Below are 19,217 nucleotides of genomic sequence, written 5' to 3'. Positions count from 1 at the left end.
GCCAAAAATTCCAATGCCATTGTAACTTAAAAACAGATTGAGAGGGGAAATAGATAATAATTACATGACTGCAAGAGAGCAGCACTCAATTCTGAGCTCTTCCTCTTTTCAAGAGTAAAATGGAAGTGAGTAGGCCCAGCATGGTAACCTAGTGGCTAAAGTCCTCACCTTGCACGCACCGGGATCCCATATGGGTACCTGTTCTAATCCCGACAGCCCTGCTTCCTTTCCAGCTCCCTGCCTGGGAAGGCAGTCGAGGATGGCCCAAAACCTTGAGACCCTGCACCCATGTGGGAGACCTGGCTCACGGGTTCAGATCAGCGCAGCTCCGGCCATTGTAACTACTTCGGGAGGGAATCAATGGGTGGGTGATTTTCTCTAATAAAAAATAAATCTTAACAAAATGAAAGTGAGCAAGGTATGGAGAAGGCATGAAAGCAACACTATGAAGAACAATAGAAGGAATCAAATCTGTCATCGAAGACTCAGGAGGAGATCACTGAAGGCCTGTCACCGTGTAAAAAAAGGAACAGAAGACATTGGTAGCTCTTTCTGTTAGGCATGCTTCAAACGCTACTCAACTCTGCCTGAATTATAAGAAGTAATTGTGTACACTACAGTACTGTTTATTTAGATGTCTATTTATTCATTTAAGTGATTTTAAAGGCAGAAAGTGTGATTCTTCTATTCACCAACTGACTACAAATGCCCACAACTACAAGAGTTGGACCAGATAGAATTCTGGAAGATATTTAAGTACTTGAGCTAGAATATCGTCCTTCCAAAATGCTTTAGCAAGAATTTTAGTAAGAAGCAGAGGTGGAACACGATCTCAGGCACTCTGCTATAGGAAGAGAAAGGCCCAAGTGGCAGTTTAACTCACTGTGCCACAATATTAGGCATGTAAATACACATGTGTGTGCATATGTGTTTGTGTGTATATGTGTGTGTATGCCTGAAAGGAACACTTTGCAGAAAATTTTGAGAAAATTACAGAATGACAGTTATTTTCTTTACCACTGTACCTTCAGAATTTATATTGGTATCAGATGCACAGTTTCTGCTCAGTAAATATTTGTTGAATAAATGCAAAATGATTAGCTTTTCTCATTCTAATGATGACAGAAGTTGATTAAATATCAGAATGTTCAAACTGGTGACTTTCTTTCCTTCTTCATCTTTCTCCTCTTTTTGAAAATGGATAACAGGAAGAAGACAAGAGAAATGACAGGAAGAAGATATTCATAACATGAAAAACTTACAAAGAATTATTTTCTGAAATACATACGGAAGTCTTATAAATCATAGAAGAATGAGAAGCTAGTGGTAAATTAGCAAAGCACAGGAAGAGGGCCTGAATTATCCCGGCATTATGGACAGGTAAGGCTGGATTAAGCAAAAGCCCTTGGGCTGGTCACATTTCACTTATACACTAACAACTTTTATCACAGTGCATTATGAAAATATTACTAATTACTACAATGTGTTCATTTTCTTTATATGTCAATATGCAAGATAATTGGGAAGTACTGGGATAGATCATTCTCGGGGAAATGGTTAGTAATTTTGACATTCAGGCTTAAATACATCAAATAGAAATATCCTGAAACTACAGAAAGATAAAGCTGGTAGGATTTAGCAAACCACTTCTTGATGTATACATATATTTATATACATATATATGTATATACCAGATCCCAGTATGAATGACTGAGGGAAATTAAGCCAGCTTTATAGAAGGCATTTGAGAACAGAATTTATTTTATAGGTATGGGATAACTAAGTTTGTTTACCTCAAGGAAGTCTGAGAATACATCGTTATAAGGAATAGCTCAGTTTCCTTGCATGCAGGCATGTCAATAATCAGTCAAGATGATCGAAAACCAAACCAAGGATAATTTTATATGACTGTGTTTAGAAAGAAGAATTTGGTCTTCAGAGAACTCATTAGAAAAAGACCTTCTCTCTTACTTAGCTCACTGAATCACTTTGATTAATAATCACTTTCTTTTCTACTTCCTCATGAGTAAAAGGAGGATGCTGGGATTTATGTGATTGCAAAGGACTTTCTGCTCTCATGAGTTAAAAAAAAAATGTTCCCTAATAGATTCTGTGAATTTTTTTTTTCTATATTGAATGCAGTGTCCCTTTCAACAAGTACAAGAGTGGGAAGTGTTTAGATTTCTCCCTTAATCTACAGAAAAAAATATATTAAGTCATGTTAACACGTTCACACTTAAGTAAGATGTGTCTCCATTAGCAATGAGGAAGAAGAGGCAGAAGATGAAGAGGTAACCTGGCTCACTCTCATAGCTTTCTGTACTGAGGACATATCTAGATTTTACGGACCAAAAAGGAAGACAGCACTTAAAAAGCAATTGCTCCAATATGCTTATTATAGAGATGCAGCTAAGGAAGAGAAGGTTCACCTGAGGCTCCTTGTCAGGCAATGACCAAGGCAGCACCTGAATCTGGGACTCCCAATACTGACTCTGATAGTTTTTCTGATAACCAATTAATTTACAACAGCTATTAGTTCATAGGGACACATCCTAAACTAAAATACTGCATTTGGCCCAGCTTGACACAATTTTTTCTAATCCCCTCTGACATTTGTGGTTGTAGGACTGGACAAAATGAGAGATCCCAATAGATGTTCACATAAAGCTGATTTGGTTGGCTGGACTGAGCAAGCTCTCAAAGTGTATACAAAGCATACGTTTTACCTTCTGGAAACAGGAATACTTCTACTGCTTTTCTGGGCCTATTTCCTATGGTAAAAGACAAAGATTTTTGGATGTTGGGAATATTATATAAGACAAAAAGACTCTCACTTGGCCAAGAAACTCTGAGAAAATATTTTTACTTCTGAGAGAATCAATCTGCTTATCTAAAAAGTAAAAATAACAACCTTTGCTCTCATTGAAAATTAAGCAGAACAGAATGTGAATGTGTTTTACTAACCAAAGTATTACCTCAATGAGCAATTATATTCCATTTTAATTTAATAAATATTTATTGAGCATCTATTGTGTGCCAGATACTGTTCTGGGAACAATATATTTGTAAAATTAGCAGATAATAACTCCTATTCCTTAAGGAATTCACACTTTATCAGGGAGGTTAAACAAAAACAAAACACCTAAGTAAAATATGCCAGGTACTGAGAGGTATAATGGAGAATCATGAGGCAGTAAAGGGGGAAAGGTACTGCAAGGTTGCAGTTTTAAATAAAATGGTGAGGGAAGGCTTAAGGAGAAAACACTTGAGTAAAGACTTAAAGGATGTGAGAATGGGGGCTGTGTTGACATCTAGAAAGGGAATGTTCCAGACAGAGAAAAGAACCAGTGCAAAAGTTGAGGGGTGGGGAAGGTATAACATTGTGACAGGATTAGGTCACCACCTGTGACATCAGCATCCCACACAGGTACTGGTTTGAGTCCTGAACGCTCTGTTTCTGATCCAGCTCCATGCTAATGGCCTGGTAAAGCAGTGGAAGATGACTCCAGTACTAGGAATCCTGTATACATGTAGCAGACCAGGAAGAAGCTCTGGGCTCCTGGCTTTGGCCAGGCCCGATTGGCAGAAACCTTCTCTTTCTCTCCATCTTTCTGTGTATGTTTATCTTTTTCTCCATAACTGACATCCAAACAAATAAATAAACCTCAAAAGAAGAAGTTCTGAGGGAAGAGCGTGTCAGACATTCTGAAATAATTACAGGGGTCAGTGTGGTTGGTACAGTTGACACTATGGCGGAAGAAACAGGAGATAACCACAGATGTGAGGAGGAATTGACAACATAGGGCCTTGTATGTAATAGAATTCTGACTTTTACTTGAGGAGACAGTGAGCTAGAACAAGATTTTTAGCAGAGGAAAAATTATGGCCTGACTTGGTTTTGGATGTCATCCCTTGGCTAGCAAATGGAGAACTCTTTGTATTTATTACAGGCCTATGGAGTAATGCTTATCAAACTGAATACATGTTGCACTTCAATTGGGGATCTTGTTAAGATGAAGTATGTGACTCAGGAAGTCTATGGTAGAACCAAAAATGTTCTATTCCTGACAAGAAACAATTGACACACATGTCATTGGTCTAGAGTAAAACATTTTCAGCAGAAGATCTATGACTAGGATCTGGCATGGTACAGAATGAAACTGAGTATTGGCTGCCTAAATGACATGCCGGTTGCATGATATGCAATAGCACAATCCACAGAGAAATTTTGATGTTTAAATATCATACATTTGTGGAAAGGTTGGAGGAAGGGAGAAAATAGATACAGATAAGTAGAGAAAGGGAGGGAAATCTCTTTTGAATACTAACATGTTGCTACAATGTTACATTTTCTCACAAGAGGTTAGCATAATGAAGCCTGTTGGATACGTGAGAAAACTAAAGGTCAGAGAGTAAAGGAGTACCTTCAATATTGCAGGTTAGTTACTGACTTAACATGTGAAAGTCAGTACTCAGTGTCCTCAGTGCTCATATTCTTTCCTTCCAAATAAATGCCTTGTGAAGAAGAAAAGATAAACTTCAGCCTCCCCAGAAGAAATGACAAAAATGTTTTAGGTGAAGAAAGTTAGGGCTAGGGTCATTGGCTTCGGTCTTTTGAGATCTATACTACGCAATGTGCCTTTAATTAGCCACATGTAATTAATTACATTTAAATAAAAATTAAAGTAAATTTCTCGGGCATAGCACAACAGCTCAATAGCTAAATTCTCACCTTGCAAGCACTGGGATCCCATAGGGGAGCTAGTTTGTGTCCCGGCTGCTCACTTCCCATTTAGCTCCTTGCTTGCGGCCTAGGAAATCAGCGCAGCAAGTCCCAAAGCCTTGGGATCCTGCATCCATGTGGGAGACCTGGAAGAGGCTCCTGGCTCCATATCGGCTCAACTATGGCCCTTGTGGCCACATGGGGAGTAAACCAGTGGATGGAAGATCTTTTTCTCTGTCTCTCCTGCTTTCTGTAAATGTGATCTGCCTTTCCAATAAAAATAAATAAATTTGAAGAAAAGTAAATTTCTTAGCCATACTAGCAGTACCTCAAATGTTCAAAAGCTACAAATGGTTTTTTAGTGACTTACTGTATTAGAGGGTGAATACAAAACATCTTCAATACTGTACAATGTTCTACTCAATGTACTATTCTTAAAAAACAAGACATTTGAAAAATAGTACAGCTGTACCAATGGCCCTAAATTGATCCCCAGGTTAGGGGACAGAAAGCAAGACGCAACCCCCTACTCTATTGACAAAAAGGGGAAATAAATAAATATATATTTCTAAAATATATTCAAAGAATAATTTTGTCTGGGTCAAACAGAAATTATACTTGTGTGACTCTTAAAATATTCCTCACTTCTTACTGGTTTTCTTTTACTGTTCAGTAAAATGACCTTTGAAAATGACAACTTGAGTCTATAGAGCTCAAGAGAGTATGAGGATAAAAGTACTCTTTCCCACTTGGGACAAAGAGAAGATAGAATGGCGTTAGGGAATATAGAGACACAAATTCTTCAGGCAGGAGCATGGCACGGCAAAATGACATACTTGATTGAAATACTGAAAGAATCAAGGCTGATCCATTCAATCCTTATCTCACATAGATGGCTAGCTACATACTCCACTTACACCTGAGGTTCTCCATGTGAGACAGGAACCACAACAACAGCATCACCAGGGATGATCATTAAGTTTAGAGATGCTTGGGTTTTACCTCAGCTTCACAATTCACAACTTGACTGCCCCAGTGAGGGGGCTGGATTCTATGCTTAACGAGCTCCACCAAAGATTCTGATGCATGTTCAAGTCCATGAATCATTATTTTTGAAGAGTGATATATTTGGTCTTAATGAGTAAGGTTAGAAATGATAGCAACTGGAACAGAATCCAAGGAGGATAAACATAATTAGGTGTGTGTTGGGGGTGGGGGAACATGAGGACAGCAGGAACAAGACGGGGGGCAAAAAGAGGAAAGAATACAATTAGAAAAAAAGGTGAGAAACAAAAATTGAGAAAACAAAAAAAATTACAAGGATTCTGTTCACTCCATTGACCAGTTGTCTTTTCTTGCTTCCTTTCCTTGGGACTGTCACAGGCACAGCCCACGAGAGAGGTCCTTTCTTCATGGAAGTACCTTCCACTGTACCCTGCACATGCCCAAATACACTACCATGATTACCTCACAAATGTCCTTTAGGTGCTTGATGTAGTGACGCTCAGTGCTCATGATTTCATTGATGACATTGGCCCGCATCTGGTCACGGTTCTGCAGTGGCCGGCCCAGACACAGGCAGTCTGAGTTAGGGTCCAGGTGTCCATTCTGCACGTCACTGGGTCCTTCCTCCACCCCATCCTCCTGGTTCACCCACAGCTGTGGAGGTAGACACAAAAAAAGGGTTAGCCTCATTCTTCAAGGAGATTCTAGCCAAGTAGAAAATGGACAAATTAAAACTCAGAGAGTCTTCAACCCAAGGCTACTGGAAAAAGAGTGCCAGACTGGCTTTATGGTGATTTGTTAACCCTATCCACAAAGCTATAACTCTCTGATTTCTGGTGACCTAACTAAAAGAAGGGGCAGCAGGTGGGCAGGAACAATTAAATCACATCTGATGGCCTTCTTGGCTGGGAAGTGTCTCTAAAGAGGGAGATGTGATGGCAAGTAGAATTCCTTCATTCTAGAAAACACCTAGGTATCACATCTGAACCAAGAAAAACAAATAAAGATTGAGCTATACAACTTGAGTCTCACAAGTAGATTACTATCAAAATAACGCATTTAGCATCTATAAGTACGAATACTAAAGCTAGACGCTAGAGTAGGCTATGAGCTCAAACCCATGGTCGTTGGTACTAATCTCCACCAGAGGATGTACTGCCTTAAGGCTGCAGTGGAGATGGCAGAATATTTCTTTACTACTTATTATACAGCAATTATTGTGGCAAGAGTTTCAAGACCTACAGGTAACAAGATTTTGAAAGTTCACGGAAGATAAAATAAAGGGATAAATTTACTTTGGTGCAGCAAAAACTGTCTTCATAGTACGTATTATTAAAAAAAACTATGGATGAATTTCAATCATTATACTAAAAAACAAATCTTCTAGTTTGAAAACAACTTTCCCAAAATCTTTTAAGTGATAAAAAACTGGATTAGCATGGAATACCTTACGTTTTTATGAAATATTGTGCAAATTTCAACATACAGAGCATAAACTGATCATATCACATTATTAACCCTTCTATTTCCTTATCTTTTTGGTGTTTAGAGCCTATCAGGCCCAAATGACCTCATACTACCACCATTTCACATGTGAAGAGACAGAGGTTCAGAGTAGCTACGGCATTTGTCCCAAGTCTCACAGGAAATCATCAAGCCATTAGGCTGCTCGACTCTAGAGACTATGTTCTTAACCACTGTGCACCACAGTTACCTTGGTGATTTGGACTCTAAGGCAGGAAAGGAGAAGCAAATGGTTTAGACCAAGGTGGGCTAAGAATTATTAGAATCATCAGAAATAACTAAAGTTGAGATTATTAACTCATGAGAAGGCAGAGGAAGGTAGAAGAATCCTTTTCTGGGGGAAGTTGGGTAAGATGTTTCTGATCTTATATGACTTTGAATCAAAGAGATGGTCCATTTCACTCCAGTGCTGTGGAAGATCAAAAGCATGGGGCAGGTAGAAAACCAAAGGTGTGCCTCCTAGGCAAAGTAACACCTTTAATCAATACTCTATTTCTGCACCCTACCCCATGGATTTTTTCCCTACATTTTTGCCTCAAAATCAGAGAATTAAATGCAATCCTAATTTTGTCATCAGGCAACCCTGTTCAAAAGTGACCTTAGAAGAACAGAACAGAGGTTTTGGAATGGAAGTATGATAGCAATTTCATCTCTCTCTCTCTCTCTCTCTCTTTCGCTCTCTCTCTCGTCCTTTTTCTCCTTTCCTCCTATTGAAGGGAACAATTGCCACTCAGCCTAGAGGTGTCACTAGCATATATTCCACTCATTTGCAACAACACAAGCATTGTTCCCCATTTTAATACATTCTGCACACACAGCCAAATGTATAAAGTTTATCTTCACCCAGAACTTATCTCCCTCTGTGAAAGATCTATTGGAGATCTCTCCCCAAAGGTCAATTTTATGTGTACGAAATGCTAAAGCTGCCCTTTAGTACAATAACAGACATTATGAAAGATGATTATTTAAAGCAAGAGACCTGTTCGTAAAAGTGATCCAAAGGCATTTTCTACGGTTTGAATGTATTTGTTATCCAAGGGTTTATCTGTTGAAAGCCTGATCCCTGGTGTGGTGATATCAAGAGGTAAAGAGACAGGGCCTAGTGAGAGGCTGTTGGGCTCTGGGGTGGGGTGTGGGGGAAGGGGCATGACCCTTAAGGGAATGAGGTAGGTCATTATGTGATCCTTCACTTTCATATATGGTCCTATCTAGAAACTATACACTATGATGTGATACATCAAAGGAGGTCATTGCCAGAACTGTTACTATACTGCTTCAAATTACTACCTTTAAAATTGAGCAAAATACCACTTCCCCCACCACTTAGGTATTTGCTCCTGCCCCCCTGTGACTCACCTATCAACTCAGAGGGGATGGTATTGCATTGTTGTGTAACCACTCCCCTCACAAGACCCTTTAAAGGGCCTGTGAAGCAGGGGCTCACTCTTTCTGGCCAGGTGCTTCCGTTGCTCTGGCACCTCGACTCTTGGCTGACCCAGGATGAGTAATCCCCTAACAACGGTCCCTGTGTACTGATTAGATGGGAAAATGGATATAACAATATTATTTCTGGTTTGTGTACTATCAGGAGTTCCAGGAGAGGTGAGACCTAGCAGTGATGGGATGTGGGCAGAGAAGCCAGGGAAAGGTGAATGTCTGCAGGTTTGTAAGTGTGTCCAAACTGCTATTCGTTGCATGTCTCTTAGGATAACTTATATTGTTGGAGAAGCTGGGACATAGGTCTTCAACTTAACGGATGGACTTCAGGGTAATGATCATTTGTTCCTCTTGGGGTTATGTTTGGTTGGATTATGACTGATTGAATTGCCATATGGACGTGTGATTTGTAATTTATAGTGTATTATCACCAAGCTTGGTTAATAAAGACTCCTTAATAAACCTTATAAAAACTGAGCATAATAAACCTCATTTCTTTACACATTACCCAGTCTCAAGTGCTAATTAAAAGTATATTCATGCAACATTAAAGCAAACTTATGCATAATGCTACTATTAATATCAATGAAAACCTCATCTTCTAATATTACATTAGTTTTTCCTAAGGCAGTCTAAGGCTACTATAAAAAGGGTACTAGAGGCAAGGCTTTAACATAAGAAATTCCTAAGCCTATGGAAGTGTATCATTAAAAAAATTTTTTTTTTTTAAAGATTTATTTTTATTATTTTTTCATTGGAAAGGCGGATATACAGAGAGAGGAGAGAGAGAGAGGAAGATCTTCCGTCCGATGATTCACTCCCCAAGTGAGCGCAACGGGCCGATACTATGCCGATCCGAAGCCAGGAGCCTCTTCCGGGTCTCCCACATGGGTGCAGGTTCCCAAAGCTTTGGGCCGTCCTCCACTGCCTTCCCAGGCCACAAGCAGGGAGCTGGAAGGGAAGCGGGGCTGCCGGGATTAGAACCGGCGCCCATATGGGATCCCGGGGTTGCAAGGCGAGGACTTAACCACTTGCGCCACCGTGCCGGGCCCTCATTAAAAAATTTTTAAAAATAAATTAAAAATAGGAGAGAAACAAAATGGCAGAATAGGATAAGGACACATTTAAAAAGAGACCCATTAGCCAGAGTGAAGCAGAGAAGCTGTGATTCAAGGAAACAGGAGAGGAGAGGCTGACTGCAGAGGGACACCTGGAGACTCGTGGACACAGGGAAGCAGTGGAGACAGTGGGGCAGTGTTGCAGTGACAATATACCCCAGCAGAGGTCAGCAATTGAAGTTTCATCAGTGGCCAAGTAAGAGGGGGAGTTCACCAGGAGCACAGGAGGTGAATCCAGGCATAGAATTGCATGTCCTGCTGGTTTGTTTGATTTGACCTCAAACAAAAGCAGAGTGGCAGAGCCCAAGCAGGCAAAAGCAAGGACAAGGTGGATTTCACAACTCACCCCCACCAGTGCCACATTGGGCACCATTTTGTGTAATGACACTATGTGACTGGAGGAGCAACAGTGAGCAGCAAATGCAGTAAGCCAAGAGTGAGTTCATTTCCAACTCTACACATTGCACTGGTCCCACAGGGGAAATAGTACTGACTTGGCATCCTACAGGTTCCACCAAGATAGGTCCAGGTGGTCTCCAGATCTAATGACCAGCAGGCCTAGATCCCACCAGTGTCACTCAGTGCACCATTTTGTGTACTGAGGAAGACTGGATGTAGGGGTTGCGGGCAGGGACTGAAGGAACTATACGGTGAGCTTCACATACACTATGCAAGAAAAGAACCCAAGCCCTGCTCAACACATTGCACTGGTCCCATAGGGAAAACAGTATTGACTTGGCAACCTACAGGTTCCACTCAAAATAGGTCCAGGTGGCCTCCAGACTTAATGGCCCAGCAGGCTCAGACTTCCTCCAAAGCCACATCAGGTGCCATTTTGTATACTGAGAAAAGGCTGTGGGGCAGAAGCAACAAAAACGAACAACACAGGTGCTGAGCTGGGATGTAACTCACTTCTGGCTCAACGCACTGCATTGGTCTCAAACCGAAAATAGTACCAACTTGGCATCCTATGGGTTCCATCCAGAATATATCCAGGTGGCCTTCAGATCTAACGGCCAGTAGGTTCCAGCAAGAATAGCAGTGCTGATAGCTCAGTGATTTAGGACAGCTAGCATCTCTCTAATCCTGGGCACTGCTTGAACATTGTGCAGGCAATGGGCTGACCGCAGGACAAGAAAAAAAAAAGTGAAAAGTGATGAGCCAGGAGCAGCAGTGGAAGCCTATCAGAAGACCTTGGAACTGAAACTCTCTGGAGGGAGTGGCATAAGTGACACTAAACAAAACCAGGTAACGAAGGCAATCAGTAAAATTGATTTGTAGATCTGTGAGTGACAGCTTAAAAACCTGCTCTAAGGAGAATCTGCTAACCAGAAGTTCAATGACCAAGGGTAAGTAAAAGAGGCAAAGCCACCATGAATATTACTGATGCCTTCCCTACAAAGGGTCAAAAGCCTTTCTCAACGTCAGAGTTAACAGAGGAAAGCGTCGAGGAAATGGGGAATACAGAATTTTTAAAACTTGTTATAAAGCTTCTTAACAATGAGAAGCATATTCAAGAGTTGAAGGAATTTATGGAAAATGTCACACAGGAAATAGCAGTATAAAATCAAGCAGAATTATTAGAAATGAAGCACATAATGGAGCAAATTTTAAAAATCAATGGAAAGTCTCAATAATACAATGAATGAAGCAGAAAAAAAAATGATCTCAGAATTGGAAGCCATTTCCTGCAACAATGGGGAAACAATCAAAAAGCTGGAAGAGGAACCGAGTCAAGCTAAGAAAAGTATTCAAGAATTAAGTGACACTATTAAAAGGCCAAATACAAGAGTTATGAGAGTACCAGAAGGTACAGAAAGAAAAGCTGAGTTTAAAAAGGTATTTTCAGATTTGGACAAGGAATCAGGAAACAAAACTCACGAGGGGCAGAAAACTCCCACTAGGATTGATCAAAAGTGATCTTCACCATGACACATGATAACCAAGTTCTCTTCCATCATACATAAGGAAAAGATCCTTAAATATGCATGTCAAAAAAAATCACTTAATATTTAGGAGAAACTCAATCAGACCCATTGCTGACATCTCAAAGGAAACTCTGAAGGCCAGAAGAGAATGGAGTGACATATTCCAGATTCTAAAAGGGGAAAAGTTGCAGTCCAGAATAACATACCCAGCAAAGCTTTCCTTTATCTTTGAAAATGAAAACAAAATCTTCCACAGTGAAGCAAAGCTCAAAGTAATTGCTTCTTGCAGATCTATCCTACAAATGATACCTAAAGATGTTCTCTTGACAGAGAAAAAGAATAGTGTGGAGTTGTGGGTGCAAAAGGCTGGGTGGCAGGGATTTACTCTTAACAACAGTAGTGCTAAGGGAGTTTCTTAACTGTTACCATAACCACTATATTTGGCTTCTGTAGTCATTGCTTGGCTTTGCTGCATAAATGACAGGCCCAATGCCATGATAGGCCTAAGGTTCACGTCACTTCAAAGTTGCATTTTCCTCAGAGTGATGGAGTGGGCATGGGGAAAGACCTTGGAGATGGGCCAATTAGGGGCATCCAATGTCCGCAAATGGAATGTGGTCTGCACTGGTATGGGTTGCACGGAAATGTGGCCTATACCAGTATGAGTTATACATGACCAAGAAAAGGACTGCTTGCTGGAGATGTGTTGTACATGACTAGGAGGCACTAAAAAGAATCTGCAAGAGACAAGCGGGGTCCTTGTCAAGACTGCACTGCAATGGATGAGACATGGACCCTAGCTCGAGCTAGCAACAAAGTTTCTTTGCTTTTACATTGTTGCATGTGGAACTTGTCTGTCCATGGTTCGGGGATCTTTTGGATCTAACAATAGCACCTAACAAAACCAAAGGCAAACATAGAGAATGTCGCAATAAAACAATAAAAGAAGATTAAATCAAATAATGAACATCCCATTGCTAAAACTACAGGATCAAATTACCACCCATTCACATTAACCCTGAATATAAATGGCTTAAACTCATCAATAAAATCTCAGAGAATAGCAGACAAGATCAAAAAACAAAACCTATCTGTATGTTGTCTACAGGAGACATATCTCCCCAACAAAGATATATGCAAACTGAAAGTGAAAGGATGGAAAAAGATATTTCAGGCTTATTGAAAAGAAAAACAAGCTAGTGTAGCCATTCTTATCAGATAATACAGACTTGATGTGAAAAATATTAAGAGATTAAGGACACCACATAATGATCCATTCAGCAAAAAGAGAGCACCTTACTGGTTTCTTATGATGTTTTCTTTTTTATCTCTGCTTTTAATTGATTTTTCTCTCTTGGATTTTCTTTGCTAGTCTGGCTAAAAGTTTGTTTTGCTCATATTTTAAAAATGGCTTTCTTATTGCAATTTGTAGTTTTTTAGTTTCAATTCTATTTATTTTTGCAACGATTTCATCATTTCTTGTTTCCTGTTCATTTTTTTCTTTTTAAATAAATACTTGAGACGGATCATCAGATCATTTATTTGAGATAATTGATGGCTTATAAGCACCTCATGTTATAAATGTCCCTCTCAATACTATTTTCACTATATCTCATAAGTTCTGATATTTTTGTTTTTAATTTTCATTTTTTCAAAACTGTTTTTTCTGATTAATTTCCTCAGTGACACATAGGTCATACAGTAGCATTGTTTTCTTCATGAGGTTTTTTATTTTCATTTCTTCAGCGACACATTAGTCATTCAGTAGAATGTTATTTAATTTCATGTTGTTTTAAATTATCTCTTTTTCTTCCTGTTGTTGATTTTATTTTAATTTAAGGGGAAGTATTATTATACATCTATTATACTGTGTAATAGAGACTATCATAAACAGATGTGAGGATACCATGTAGTATGCATCTCTACTTCCAAATCAAAGATGGACTCCCAATGAAACTGTAAGAAATATGTTGACAATAGGATTCTGGACTCTGCCATTGAACCTACCTGAAATATCAGGATACCCTTAAGTAGCAGAATGATGCACATATGACTGTTAAACTCTTATGTTCCCAGAAGTTAAAAAAAAAAAAAAAAGTAAAGTAAAAAAGGTTGCCAAGCGTTTGGCTTGGGAATTAAGACCCCTGAATTCCAAGTCACAGTTCTCGGATTGAATACTGAGCTCTGCTCCTAACTCAGGCTTTCTGATGATGCAGATCCTTGGAGGCAATGGTGATGACTCAAGTGACTGGGTTTCTGCCACCCACCTGGAAGATCTGAATTGAGTTCCCAGTGCAGGGCTTTGGCCCCAGCTGAGGGTCATTGCCAGCATTTTTTGGTGTTAGCCAGCAGGTGGGAATTGTGTTTGCTTTTCTTTCTCTGTCTTTCAAACATTGGTCTTTGGATAGAATAAGGTGATTATTTGGAAAAATTCTAATGAGTTAAAACTCAGATGATGAGGAACAGGAGAGCAGAAGTGAACACAGGGACAGAAACAGATTGTTTCAAACCATCTTCCAAGGCACTGTAGTACAAACAATAATGAGGGAAGGAAGGCAATTGCAGTCAAATAGAAGTTGATGAAGATTTCCCTCTGGTTAGAACAAAAAGCTTTTGATGACAGGATTGTTCAAACGGAACTTCTGAAACAACATCTTTACCAATTCTATCACAACAATTACAGAAGTGCATTCCTCAGGTTTAAAATTTTGCCTTCCAGGGTCAGTACAGTGGCTCAACAAGCGTTACTCTCTTGGGTGCCAGTTCAAGTGCCACCTGCTCCACTTCTGATCCAGCTTGCTGCCTATGGCCTTAGTAAGCAGTAGAGGCAAGTCCTTGGGACTTTGTACTGACATGGGAGACCCAGAGATTCACACCAGTTCAGGCCATTGGGACCATTTGGTGAGTGAACCATTGATGGAGGATTCTCTCTCTCCTCTCTGTGAATCTAGCTTTCAAACTAAAAATAAATATATATTTTAAAAAATGTTGCCTTCCTATGAAACTACTGCCAGAATCATTTATTCATTAGATCAACATCAAGTGTCTCGTGTGCCAAATACTGGGGATATAGTAGAAACAAAACACTAAAGAAGATGTTGGCCTAGAAAAAGATGTCACATTGACGTTGCTACGAATGCTTGGCTGTCACAAGCCAGTTCTCCCTGTGGTAACTTTTCTGACACCTCCTACATACAACCCAAAAGCTCAGAAGGATCGTGAGGCCCCACTTTCACAGTCTGTATTCGGGTCTGTATTCTTACAGAAAATCAAAATCAAGTGAGCTTCTGCCCTTCTGCTCCACGGGAGCTTTCTGCCCTCCCGGAGCTAGCATTGGGACACCTGCATTATCGTTTGACAGGTGTACCGTCCCAGTCAAACTCCCCACCTGACTCTGTCCCAAGAGCGGGTCACACCAGGCAAGATGCAGCCGGGCACTTGGCACCAGGAGTGAGAATCCCTTGGGGCTCACCTCCCTCGCCACCCCACCCCGCCCCATCCCATCGGGTCAGTGAAAAAGAGTAGTGGTATTTCACCATTTGCCCATGAGACCTGTGGACCCACTCCACCCCTTTGTAGGAAAACAGGAGGGCACAGGTGGGGGATGAAGGATCTCCCATTTATTCTACACCTCTCATATCTCTTTACTGTGCCACACTAGAGTCAAGTCAGCCTGCTACCTGGAAGTTGTGCCTTAGGGCAGCTAAGCTCTACGATACGCCCATTGGGTAGCAGTAGAGACTCTGGGGCGATTTTCCACATTTGACATCAATGGTGTCCTTGAATCAGACCAACTATAAAGACTGCACTCAACATAACCATGCTGGCCACCTGTGCCCTTGGGACTCAAAATTAGGTCAAATACTTACAGACCCAGAGGACTAGCCTTCTTCTTAGAGAAATTGGACTTAAAGTCAAGGATATTTAACATTGTTGTGACAGGCATTCTGCCTGTAATTTGATGCTATAACAACTGATGCTCTTATGTTAAACCTTGCCCTCACATGTCTACACCAACATAAGGTCTTGCTTATTGGTGGAAGTCATGGTGATAGAATTTGACACAAAAGCAGACGGGGGAGATGTGGAAAATCGCCTCCAGGTCTCTACCTGCTAACTGGTGGGCATGACCTAAAGCTTATGTGCCCTAAGGCACAATTTCCAGGTAGCAGTCAGAGACCCAAGGGAGAGTTCCCACATCACGAGGTACACATCACTCTGTTTCAGCGTACCAGAAAAGACTGCATGGGCCAAATGAAATGAGTTTTTGGTCTAAGCTCTAATATCTTTGCCCTTCAGATGAAGGCCTTGCATATAAGAATGTATTTACACACTGCTTGCATATATAAAAGTGTATTTACACAGATCAGTGCATGACCTATCTTTACTGGGTAGAATATCAGCCAGGAATGCCCAAAAAATACGTGAAGACTAAAGTATACCTTTTCACAAGCATCTTTCCATTGATGATGCAATTAGCACATGCAGACTGTTGGGTGACAAGTAAAAAGGTGGACAATGCTTGGAATTTGTCAGGTTGGAAGATTTCTCTAGAAACCCTCACAGAGTACATTAAAAAGTTTATCCAACTTTCATTCAACTTTGAAGTGAAAATGGGTTCAATTGAACAAGTAACTATTTTGGAGCTATTCCACGCCTAACAACTAATTGTGAGAGACAAACAACTGAATATGACAACTGACTCCTCTCTCCTGCTCCTTCTGAGTCAGACAGTGCTTCCCAAATCATAAATAATCTCCAGTTCTCATCTCTTCCTTTCCCATGCGCACTGTCACCACCCTGACCTGGAAAAGCTTTTGGGTAATCTTCCAGCCTCAAATCCTCCTCTACAACATGATCAAATCATTTTCCTTAACTATCATTTTGACAGGCTACTCTCATATCCTCAAATCTCAACAGCTCCCCACTGAGTATAAACCAAGCCCAATTCCCTCATGATGGCATTCAAATACTACTGTAATCTGTAACCCCAATCCATTTCCACCTTGACACTCTGCTACTTTCTTCAAGCATGCTGAATGCTCCAGGATCAATCTACATTTTGCACAAAAATCTTCGTCTCCATTTTTCATCCCATAATGGAACACAAAAGTAATACAGCCTGAAGTATTTAAACCATTTAAGTTACAATGGCTCAAACTCTCAACTTTCTGATGATGCAACTAAAGAAACTGATCCCCATACAGATTGCCAAGCATTTAGCTACATATCCATATTTTTACTTTACCATCTTATCCTTCCATTCCATTTTTCCTGCATTTTAAAATTACACAGCTGACACAGAAGCAAATTTGCTTTGGACTGAAAAGATTCAAATTATTAAAAGCAGGGGATAAAGAGGAAACATTGCTATCAATATTATACAAATAATGGCTATGAACATCATTATGTCAATAACTTACAATGTAATAAATGGACAAATTCCTAATAACGCATAAGCTATAGAAGCTAAATAAAAAACATAAAATATTAGTAAACCTATGATAAGGTGAATGAAAAATGAAGAAACTCTCAAATGCAGAAAAAGATGAAACCAAAACAACAGAAACAATGAACAGCAGCAAATGACTTCACTGGTGAATTCTACCAAACATTAAAAGAGAAATTAATATCAACCTACCAGAAACTCCCCCCAAAATTAGAAATCCTCAGCAAGATGCTACCAAAATAAATCCAACAACATATTAAAAAACTATACACTTTGACAGACAAGGCAGAGTGCAGGAATGCAAGGTTGGATCAAATTAATGACATAGCATATTAGTAAACTAAATTTCAGGAAAAACTTAATGATCATAGATACAGAAAAAAAAAGATTGAAAAATCTCCACATCTTCATGATAAAAAAAAAAAACTTTCAACAAATTAGGATTAGAAGGGATTTTCCTCAAAATAAAGAACGTTTATGAAAATCTCACAGTTAATATCATGGTCAATAGTCAAAGACTGAAGTTTTTCTTCTAAAACCAAGTTAAGATAAGGAAAATTGTTCTCATCACTTCAATTTCACATCATACTAAGGTTCTGGCCAGAACAACCAGACAAAAAAATGAAATAAAAGGCTCTCAGATCAGAAAGAAAATTATCTCTAGTCATATATTATATGATCTTACACAGAAAATCCTAACAAATTTGTCAAATATAAAATTTACAAATAATAAACCAGCAAGTTTAAGAATCCAAGATAAATATGCAAAAATCAATTCCATTTTTTTTTTTACCATGAACACTGAAAATGGAATTAAGAAATCAAAGGTAGGATTATGCCTTAGTGTAGCAGGTTATGCTTCCGCCTATGGTGCCAGCATCCCATACGGACAACAATTGGAGTTCTGACTGCTATACTTCCAATTTGACTCCCTGTTTTCTGCTGTGTCCAGTTGCTAAAGGAAAGGTGCAGCACCTCTGTCAATTTCTGATGACCATTTTGGGGTGCATAGGGACAGGTGTTGGGGATGAGAGTAGTGCTATAATTGGCCATTTTTATAACCAATAGCCAGATTGGGGGTGGGAGAGAGGTGGAAGGAGGTTGGGCTCTGCCCTCTCAGCTGAGATGGATGTGCTTTGGACACGAAAGTTTCTGTGTGTGTGTTTTACCTGATCTTATCCTATCCTGGGCCCAACATGGAAATGACCTGGAGCGGGTCAATGACAGCTTGATCCCACCCCCCACTCTCTTGTGATGTCTTCTCCCAGCAGCCCCCTTCTTTCTGCCGCTGGAAATGCCATGCCCAAGCCAATCCAACCCTTCTAGGTTCTGCTCAATCTAGAGGAGCAGATGTGTGGGCCAGGCACCGAAGCTAGGGGTAGTGGGAGGTTTGGGCAACTTCAAGGAGCATCCTGGACATGGTGACTGACGTTGGAGGCCCCTTTTGCTATGATGTGTCTTTGATGCATTCCCGGCTACCCTCTCTCAAGGTGTCCCAGCTGCCCTGGTCACAGTCCAGATAAGGAAGCCCATGCTGCAGGTAGCAAGTTTCCTAGGTGCCAATCACAACGTTCAGATATGTGTGCCTCTCGGGGAAAGTAGCTTTTCTCACTCTGTGTCTGAGTGTCCTCATGTCCTAATCCCTGTGACTATTTATTATTAAGCACCTACTGTGTGCCAAGCACTTCCCCTTATGGCTTCTCCCTTAGCTTAGCCAGCCTTGAGAAGGCAGGGATCTGGCATCATCACCAAGCTACTGGTGGTCCAGGAAGAGGAGCAGCCATGGACCTGTTATCTTGGAGCGTCAACCAGTCCACAGGGTTTGGGGACACCCCAGCAGTGGAAGTGAAGAGTCTGGCATCAGCTACAGCAAAGCCCAGTCTCAGTGGGAGGTACCTAAGAAACCTTTCTGGCCCCACTTGGTGAGGGAATTTTCCAGGCAACACCCCGGACTCTGTACTTTCTCTGATCCCCCAACTCACCAAAGCCAGGTTTCCTGATTTTAAAGGTTAGACCAAGGCTCCCCTTTAGCA

General features: G+C 40.4%; 1 protein-coding gene across 12 annotated transcripts in view; it reads right to left on the bottom strand.

The window, feature by feature from the left end:
* ARHGEF9 (Cdc42 guanine nucleotide exchange factor 9) overlaps positions 1-19,217 on the bottom strand; it is a 162,109-nt gene that overhangs the window by 63,428 nt on the left and 79,464 nt on the right. For all 12 annotated transcript variants that reach the window (XM_041002433.1, XM_041002463.1, XM_041002429.1 and 9 more), the window contains one exon: positions 6,191-6,382. In XM_041002433.1, coding sequence (XP_040858367.1) covers positions 6,191-6,382 — 192 coding nt within the window. The remainder of the gene's footprint in view (positions 1-6,190; positions 6,383-19,217) is intronic.

Source organism: Ochotona curzoniae, unplaced genomic scaffold, assembly GCF_017591425.1.
Source record: "Ochotona curzoniae isolate NIBS_2020 unplaced genomic scaffold, NIBS_Ocur_1.0 contig_1274, whole genome shotgun sequence".
Taxonomy (NCBI): Eukaryota; Metazoa; Chordata; class Mammalia; order Lagomorpha; family Ochotonidae; genus Ochotona; species Ochotona curzoniae.
This window is presented reverse-complemented; position numbering and strand designations above follow the sequence as displayed.